The 10,521-nt window shown below is 34.1% G+C and overlaps 1 protein-coding gene across 1 annotated transcript in view; it reads right to left on the reverse strand.

The window, feature by feature from the left end:
• Positions 1–5,799: 5,799 nt before the first annotated feature.
• The window catches only part of LOC106471946 (histone H4 transcription factor-like), a 26,754-nt gene continuing 22,032 nt past the window's right edge, over positions 5,800–10,521 (reverse strand). Inside the window, exons 9-10 of the mRNA XM_022400560.1 lie at positions 9,309–9,331; positions 5,800–7,525 (exon numbers count right to left, since the gene is read on the reverse strand). Coding sequence (XP_022256268.1) covers positions 7,027–7,525; positions 9,309–9,331 — 522 coding nt within the window. The 3' untranslated portion in view covers positions 5,800–7,026. The remainder of the gene's footprint in view (positions 7,526–9,308; positions 9,332–10,521) is intronic.

Genomic DNA, 10,521 nt, shown 5'->3' on the forward strand with positions numbered 1-10,521 from the left:
GACGTAACAATATATTTATCAAAAAAGGGTTAAATCTCTAATGGTACATTTGTTACCCAAGACACCTGAAACCATTAGCATAAAAAGGCAGAATATTCACTTAGTTTTACAACTTCTACATGATTGGTGATACTGTTGTTGGTTTTGTTTTTGTCAGCAGAAACTACAGGATAGGTTATCAGTACATTGTCTACTGTAGGTAATCGAATCCTGTATTTTAGCATTTTAAGTACGAAACTTCTGAAGGAGTCCCTGATTCGACAGTAAATCATTTAACATTGGATGTAAGATATATATATATTCTGTCGCAAAATGGGATAATCCAATACAAGAACCATTAAGTTTAACACCAGAGCAAATGCAAGAGTTTCAATTATAAACTATGGCAGTATTTGCTCTGGCTAGTTTATATTAGTGGAGCCTGAAATGGATCTGATCACTAGCTCAAGCAGAGATAACAATCAGCATGCAAGCAATATTTTGGTTTCAGATTCAGTTAACCATGGATTTAGCCTCACATTGTATGTTTCTGTAATGATACATGCTCAAGTAGTTGTGTTTCAGTTGATATTGAAACACTCAGAGCCAACAGTTCGGCTATTTAGCCCAAATTTCCTTTTGGAAAATGATCAAAAGCTAATTTGTGAAGGTACATCTTTCTTGCTGAACAGAGTTAGTTGTCAAACATCGATATATTACAGATCTACTACAGAATTTGTCAGCCAGCTTCACTTCTGCAATAGATTAAATACAATTGTGTGAATAAATTATATAGTGCCGACTAAATAAGGAACAATGGACTGCAAGTGTGCTGTTGAAAAAGCAACAGTGATACCACAAAATGTGCAAGTATTTCATGGTGTGCTGTGGAGACAAAGGCATTATCACCATATGCTTTGTTGATAGAAGTGACATATAAAACACTGTGTTTGTCTGGAAAGCAATTTCTCAAACAGTTAGCTATCTGAGTGCTGGTGTTTTATGTATGCTAGTCTGCAATTATGAAGATTTAGTTATTCAGCTTCCAGCTGAATGACCATCATCATGAAAACAGGGACACAAACCAGCCATGCAGGTCGTGTCTGTCCTAGCTACTTTACCATGTTCGAGGACGCATACGTAGTCCCTAAAGTCTCTTGTTAGTGAAGTTAACAAATTGCTCAAGGAGTTTGTGGATATGTTTGTGGCACCAGATGATGGATTGTGTTGTACAACAGTCGCATGTCAACTGTCATATAGACACAGGTGACTAAAGTCTAATATAACAACCATTACATAGAATTCTATGGAGCTCCAGGGGTACTATCAGCACTGAAATTAAGTGGATGTTTAAGAATGGGATAACAAACCTAGTGAGTTTAGCGGCAATTCTATGGAGCAGACTGCACGATACTAACCAGGTATATAACAACGACAGATGAGGTTGTCAGATAATATCCTAAATAATTGGTGGTTAGTTTTGACTGCTGATCATAACCAGAAACTTTAACATACTGCCTCTGTTCGTTTGTTAATTTTCCGTAAAAATTATTTCCGAAGAAACTTTAGCGATACAAGTCCTTTCTTAAATAAAACTAGTTTATTCTTTCTCAATACAACTTTGCAATACACTTAATTTCCACAGCCACGCTATAACTTAAACAAACGCTATAATTCACAACGAACGAACGATTCACGCGCTTGACTCAATTGTCGTCTCTATCTCTGTCTGCAATTCAATTCCATTGTTGCCGTTATTTCTTGACGGTCTTATATACAAGAATACCGCACATCTAGTAAACACTCGAGGATTCACGAAGGGACATGATTTTTCTATAAGCTCATGACGTGTTACTAGTCACGTGACTTCCGCTGTCGTAACAACACCAATATGCCGAAATTTTGCATTCCTAATACCCAGTTAAAAATGAGTGAAAGCAAAGGAAAACATATTATAATATGTCACCCACACTACATCTGTCATATCTAGTGTCAATGAAGCCTTTTGCCCAATACCAAGGCTCATTAAGCTAGCTGGGATACAACAAACATAGTAATAGTCTAAGTGTTTTATATATATTATCAATTTTTATGTACAACAATTGTTATGATGTAAACCAGATTAAGCAAGAGAATTGTATTCATTATCAATTTTATTTAAGTCATTTACAAGTCAGATTTTTATGGTAAGAATTAATAACATTATTTATTGTTACCAAACTTATAGAAACTTTCTAATTTTGAAGTGTTATGCATAAGCCGATGAGATGCTCTTGTGCTATGTTACTATGTGAGACTGTACCAGTCTTCCTGAATTACAGTAATGGAGCTGTGTTCTAATACAACATAATAAATTGTCATATAAATCAGAGAAAAATTTTGCTATATGTTCCGTATTTACGTAGTTCTACGGGTTTTTACACCCACGAGGTGGCAGTAATAATAATAAAAAAAACATATTGAATGGGTCCGATTGCCGTGTTATGATGTGAAAGGGACTCTGAAGTTGTTCCTGGTGTCTTATTCTGCATAAGACTTTGTGTATATGAGTGTATTTCGATTGTGAAAAATATGATGTGCTGGTAAATAGTGAGACTGGGCCTCAGTCATGTGGTAAAGTGTATATTAGAGAAGAGCTTTGATGCTATTGTGCAAACTATATAGGTCATATTATATCTGCTGCATCAAGCTTGTTTATTAGAACTACTGAGACTAAATCAGTAAATCATATACACTCCAATAAAGGTGCCTGATACACTAGCCTTTATTAAAGTGATTTGATGTGTGTTTATAGTGAAATAAACATTTTTTACTGTGTTCAGTCTCTTTCTTTGCTTGAAACTCAGTTAGAGTTGAGAGATATCAGATTATGCTTTGAAAAATAGTACTTGTTGACCCTCCTGTTATTCTGTGGCTCCTACCCAAATACCCGAGGAAAAATCTGGATAAATTGAGCATACCACAGAGTAAAAAGGAAATAGAATAATGTAGCATTAGTGAACAGGATACTGTTACGCCTCCTGTCGTTAGTTAATTTTCCGTAAATTCGTTCCGACGAAACTTTAGCGACACAAGTCCTTTTTTAAATAAAACTGGTTTATTCTTTCCGAATACAACTTTACGATACACTTAATTTCAACAGTCGCTCTGTAACAACACTATAATTCACGTCTCACGTGGCCAACAATATTTTGTCCGCATACATTCAATTACTCATTAACTACACATTGTCCCGTCACGTTGTGACCATCTTATATATACCAGCCTACCACCAATCTAGTAATCTCCCGACAATTCACGAAGGTTCGAGAAAGAAGTGGCATGATACTAGTCACGTGACTTCACTGACGCAACAATACTTATTGCAGAGTATTTGTTTCACCTGATGATTGTATTTGTTGGTGCTTTTATAATCCCTTAATGTCGAATTCAATCTTTAAAACAGAGAAAATGACATTTTTATGGGGTTGAAAAGACTTGAGAACACATAGAAGAGTTAGATACTGAGGCATGAGAGTTCTAAGAGAAAATAGTTAAGGCAAGCAAAAGTCCTCTCTTAGACGTAGGATTCTCGTTAATGCTGAAAGGTTGTTGACATCTTTTGAGCTATTGCCAAAGACCTGGGATCCTGGACTGTCAGAATCTGGTACACCCAAAACAACCACTCGGATCTTTCTCCTGAGGTGTGACTTTAGAATACAGGAGGCACAGATGAGTGAGGACCATCGTGATTGTATTAAGCATTATGCATCCAAGATTGAATGGAGCAGTCTTTATCAGACTCTGTAGCATTCACTAACCAGAGCAGCTGAATCCCATCTCTAGTCAGTATCATCTCTGATTGGTAGAGAATATCGAAGCGCTATTAGTGTAAAATATATAATTGTTTCACCAGTAGGCAAGATGGTGATCCATGGGACATTGTTAAACCTCCATATGCCATAAAGGCTAAGGCAGCCATGGGTCATGGAGAAACCTGGGTCAAGTAGAGTTAATGGATGAGTTACCTTCGGTAATTCATCATGCTGTGACCCCTGTGCAGGTTTCTACGACTCCAAGTGTAGTCTTACAAGCCCGTTCTACCACACTCCCGACATTTGGAATATCTCATCCCAGGGTTGGTTAAAAGGCCAGTGGTGAGAGGTAAACTCTGAAGATACATGTAACTGTGGTACGAAATAAACAAACGTCACCCCAGACAGCTAGAGATCCGAGTTACTTCTTGAAGCATTTCTGATAGGTGATTACTTGGTTGGACTTAGGAACAGGCAATACAATGCTTTTCCTTAAGTTTGGACATTTCCTGGTGCTTCTGCTACATTAGACTGCATGTATACGAATGTATTTTGTAATTAACAATAATAAAAATGTGGTCTAGCTGGATCATTATAGAAGTGTGGTATATTTAAGTCGAACTGAATTAACTTTAAAACAATGGGATAGGTCTGCTTAAGAGGAGGTCCAACAAGATTTTATGTAGTAGTACTGAGTTTGACTAAAGATTGTTCATTTAATACATTATTTTGTTTTCAGTATCTTTAATAACAGCATAGTCACTTTGCTTCTACTGGATGCTATATCTCCAACTGATCAGGTTGAAATTATCTCCAAGACTGATCAGCCTCAACGTTTCTTATAATACAGGTAAAGTTGGACGTATCAAAGGAGACTTGTCATTCTCATTCAAGCAAAGGCGCTGTGTCCACCGAATCCCTGACTTTAATGTTTTAAATGCATAGAGTTACTCCTGTCTCACTGGGGGATGGCTGAACAGGTATCATCACCAGAGAATAACAATGGAACAAATAATAAAATCAAGAAACAGATGATACATTTATGTACCACGGTTGAAAGGGCTACTTCTACTTATTCAAGTCTGTGATAACTCTTTATTTTTGTTATGTTATAAAAGTGGTCCAATGTTTTAGGCACCTGAAAACCATATGCATACTTTAGCACAAGTGGAAATATGGATGTTGTCACAGTGTGTCTCATGCTATACGTGTTAGTTTGTGTACATTTAATGATGTACTTGGATGTAATATACACAAGATCAAAAATTTTAATATAAAATGAGAATTTGGTTTGGATATCTTGCTACACACGTTTAGTACAGACCACAGTGATTAGCTTAGGCCATACTCAATACTATATCTCAACAGGGTAGTTGTTAATACATAAATATCAAAACCCAGTTTTTAGCATTACAAGTCTGCAGACTTACCACTGTGCCCGGTGGTGGTGGTGGAGGCCTTACAAAACAGTTTTAGAAAACGCACTTTAATCTAAACATTAATTAGCTATAAGGTTGACCAAATTTCTCTTTGAAATTTGTTTTATATTTTTGTTCAAAGATACACAAATTTTGAAATGATGGGTATGTGGATGGCAGGCTAGCCAATAGTACCAGTCATTAACTCTCATCCTAGTGGACTTTACATTCTTTCTTATACAGCACCTATGGCTCCAAAGTGTAGAGCACATTTCTGCTGTAACTGAAAGTGATCTAGGAAGCCTCTGATTCATAGTCCAGGCATGCTAACAGCTAAGCCACATCCAGCTCTTCTCTTTTAAAGCCTTACAAAAACATTCATTACATGTAGTTTTTGAAACAGTCTTAGTGCATTGGGACATGTTTTTCATGGTAGTGGACATTTTAATCTAATTAAAGTATAAACTATAGTATTTTATCAAGTTTTGAAATAAGCAATATTATGATTTCTTATATTTCCAGTTTAATTTGAATTTAGGTTCCTGTCTTATGTACAGAACCAGTGTGTGTTTAGTTTAGAAGTTTTAGAAAAGTAATGAACTTCTTAATAAAACTTTTAGGTTTCAGTTTTATTACTGATAATAAGAGCTTCAGTGTACATATTGCAGAAAAAACTGCCAGAGCTTTACTATAACTAAAATATCAGGTAGAATATTTTAAAATTTTCACAAGTGTTCTTGCATTAAGCTAGTTTCCTTGTGAACATAATTTAATCAGCTATAACTTACATTAATCTTTTCCTCAGGCAAGAAACACACCATTATACTCGACTATTATGTTATTTCAGTGAGGATTGAAGAATACCTCATAAGATAAAGTTTCAACTAACTAAACATGATATAATCTTGCTAGTTTGCCTAGTGATGTGTTTTTAACTTACAAAAAATATGAAGTTTTGAGATGGCTATTTGTGAAATAATGGGTTTATTTCTGTACAATATTTTGTCCACAACATTTAAGACTAGCTTGTTTATTCCTTTACTTAACTGCTGGAGACATTTAAAAACTCATCACTAGGCAAACTAGCAAGATTATATCACTTTTATTTAGTTGAAATAACATAAGTGGGTATCTCTTAAAAAGCACATTCAAGCTGTTTTGTTTTAAAGTTTTTAGAACTGCTTTTATTTCACAAGAATTTATAATAAACAACTGATTTAATATTCAAAACACAAGTTTTATATTTCCAGAACTTTCATTTAATATATTTTCCACATCACTGGTGAGAGGGGAAGGTTAGCTTCACATCATAATACTGAAAAGAAATGATTATGATGTAAAAGCAAATTCACAGAAGCATAAAACAAGAGAACATACAAAATAAAATACATTGCTAAAATATATCGTAGACTCAATTATGAAAACAAGAGGAATCTGAAGTTGAAAAGACTGGTTTCACTTTTCATAAATCAGATTATTTTATTGTTACTTTTTCAGTAACAGTGAAAGTAAAAACAATAAAGTAGGTGTTTTATAACCATAAATTCTTTAATGTTAGATGGATGACCAAAAATTCACTACAAAATGATACAGTTTTAAGAAAAAAATATTACTTTGTAGTGTCTTTCAAACTAACAAGTCTGGATTTCTTTTATTAGATTTTTCTAGTTTCTTTTTTGTGCCTAACACAAGAACTAGATACAACTAGTTTGTTCAAATTATTACTCTTTCTTTGATTATATCCAAGGTTTTGGTTACATGAATCAAAAATTATTCTCCTTACTTTTATCAATTAACAACATTAATAACACTCAATAGCCTTGGTGACTATAGAATCATCCTATTAGTGGAAACATGGCATTTTGTTCACTACCTTCTGCCAGAACATGAGCTGTCTGAAGTACTGTTTTGCCATCACTAGTTTGCTCTACAATCTGAATGGTTCGGTAACCTTTATTTACATCACTAATAGATTCTAAAGTCTGTTGACTGTTTAAATAAATAACAGGAGCAAGGCTGTCTTCTTCAGATTTGGGAAGGTGAACCAACACAGATGAATCTGTAGTCTTGTCTTTGTCATCTTCTTGAACATACACTACAAATGGCATTTCTGCCACTTCTACTCTGTCATCTTCATCCTCAGCAGTTTCTGTAACAAGAGTCACAGTTTGTGTGAGCTGACTGGAAGATTCATCTTCTGTGGTTTCCATGGCACTCATAGGGTCATCTACTTCTTGGCTGTCTCCCTGGTCCTCCAGTACAGACTGTGAAAGTTCAATACTTTCATATCGTACCATCTGAAGTCTGTAGTATCCTTCTTTGTCTTGTTGGTACCTATAATTTTATAGAAATTATATAATTACATCAGAAAAAAAAACATTTCTCTCACAGTACATTTAATTATGATTCTTTTGCATCATAATTATTTTGTGCCTTGTACATAGCAAGTGATAGCAGCCTCTTTTCATAGTACTACAAGCCAGCTACAGACAAAAACATTTGGGTATTTGGTTTGCATTAAAATACACATAAAAGTATCCTTATAAGATGGGCATGTTTATAAATGATCATTCATAGTATAACCAATGAAACTGCAAATCTTCAATACACTGAGCTAAAGAAAGCTTGGATTCTTACTTCTCAGCTTATTACCACATCATGCATTTCCTACATATTTCTCCCAAATTACAACGTTTTTGATCAGAGAAATGTTACTCCATATGCAGGAATGAATAACATAGGCCTCCAATGGTTTTACTGTCTTGAAATTTGTATATATTCTACAGTAATTCCTGTATGCTGAATCCAAAAATTATATCCATTTTTCTCCATCACGTACAGATTTTTCACAAAACGTTATAACGCAATACATAAGACAGACCACAACACGTAGTTTTGAGACTAAAAGACGTAGATTTCACAAAAAAAAATCAAGATGAATGAGGATGCATGTTCGTTTGAAATCAATGTTCTTTCCTTTTCTTCAGTTTGGTTTGTGTAAACAAACATAATAATAAAAAATGTTCATTGTGGTAAATGAAATAATAATTTGATCCAAGTAAGTTTTTTCTTTTTCCCAATTTGTAAAAAATCCTTACTTGATAGAAAAAAAATGAATATTATTTTCAAAACCTGTATAGCTGAATTATGGAAAATCCATTATTAAAACAAAATAACTTTATGAAGTTTAAAGTATTAAGTGTTATTAGCCATTTCTATAAAGAGGAAGAACTATCAGAAATATGGCTTAGTTTCTTATATTTTGTTTGTTTGTTTGTTTGTTTTGAATTTCGCGCAAAGCTACAAGAGGGTTATCTGCACTAGCATGTCCCTAATTTAGCAGTGTAAGACTAGAGGGAATGCAGCTAGTCATAACCGCCAACTCTTGGGCTAATCTTTTACCAACGAATAGTGGTATTGACCGTCACATTATAACGTCCCCACGACTGAAAGGGCGAGCATGTTTGGTGGGACAGATGTTCGAACCCGCAACCCTCAGATTGTGAGTCGAGTGCCCTAACCACCTGGTCATTTTATATTTTGAAATTTAAATTGAACCCCTATCCTACTTCAAAAAACTAGCATTCTTTCTTGTACTGACAATTATAACTATGTTTTACATTATTGCAGGTCCCATTGCTGTCTTTGTCTTCTAAGATTACATTTATGAAGACCAAAGGCATGCATAAAAGTCCATTAGATCTGCATCAGGGGACTTGAATGACATATGTTCAAACAGGATTGTTGTGATACCAGTAACTTCACCAAACTTTCTATTGGAAACTGCCATTGACATCAAAGTGTAAGTGTAGGATTGTTGTGATACTAGTAACTTCACCAAACTTTCTATTGAAAACTACCATTGACATCAAAGTGTAAGTGTAAATTTGCAAACTTTTGGTACGCTCTGCTGTTAAAATTTTCTTGCTGTCATTAACTAAGCTTCACACAAACATCTTTCCTCATCATCTAACTAGTGACACACATGAATGGATTAACGAGATTCCCACTGTCTTTATCTACTATCTAGCAAGCATTCCAATGATAAATGGTTGTAAATTTGCTAGGAGCCAAATATATGGGTGCTAAACGTTTTGTTTATTGTGCCATGGCTTACATCTTTGATGGTACAACATTGAACTAACACATACAAGTCAATATCATAAAATGTGATTAACCAAGTGTAGTGCAAAGAAATGAAGGACTGAACCCTACTAAGCCAACTTAGAAATTAAGGTTTTAAAGTGAAAATCATTTCAGGTTCTTTTATATATCAGTTTTATTGCTGTAACCACCTATTGCACCCCCATTTAAAGTTTTCTTTCAGGTATAAAATGACACTAGTTAAATAGCTGTATATTGTTTTATTTCTCTCTCTAACAGCAATTTTCTTAGTTGAAATATGAGTAAGATCTTTGGTTTTTAAACAGAAATTTATTTTCAATAATTTTAATCCATTTTGTTTGGTAGAAAAATCTTTCAGATTTGCTGGCTCAAGAATTTTACACCACAATGTTGTTTTACATAAAATGAGGCTTGTGCTTGAAAACCTGAATCCAGAAACAGCAGTGAGAATTAATTACCATTAATGGTTTCCCTAATTCCCAAAGTAACAAACAAATCCCTTAATAGCTTTGCTATTTCCATGAAGAAAAAACAAGACAAACTATCATAAAAACTAATAATTTTAACTAACTCTCTTGAAATCAGAGAGAGAGAGAGAGTGAGAGGCTGACAAAATTTTAAAACACTGATCTTCAAAGACTTAATGTAGACAAGATGAGTTGCTTTGGTTAGCAATCCAACTTAACTGAAAGAAACAATTATTGTCAAGATTTTTCATACCTTGATTTGATTTCAAGAAATAGTGACAGTGATTTATTGCAGGCAAAAGAAACATCTGAAATATCTGTTTGCAACTTTAAGATTAAATCAGCAATGGTAGTAAGAGAGAAAGAGAAACTGGAGTCGAAAATACATGCAGTCAAACATTTTAATCACACTACTAGCCCAAATACTTCAGAACACATAGTTCTAATACAAATAGATATTACATGTATTGATAAAAGTTTAGAAAAAACAACCTTTACACTCTAGATAAATTGAAAGAATATATTTTTATTTCAATCAACGTTTTGCCGTTGATGAAGTTTGATGAAGCCGCAATGGCAAAACGTTGGTTAAAATAAAAAATATATTATTTTTATTTATCTGGAGTATAAAGGTAGTTTTTCTAAACTTTTATCAATACATGTAATATCTATTTGTATTAGAACTATGTGTTCTGAAGTATTTGGGCTAGTAGTGTGATTAAAATGTTTGACTGCATG

This window comes from Limulus polyphemus, unplaced genomic scaffold, assembly GCF_000517525.1.
Source record: "Limulus polyphemus unplaced genomic scaffold, Limulus_polyphemus-2.1.2 Scaffold4977, whole genome shotgun sequence".
Classification (NCBI taxonomy): domain Eukaryota; kingdom Metazoa; phylum Arthropoda; class Merostomata; order Xiphosura; family Limulidae; genus Limulus; species Limulus polyphemus.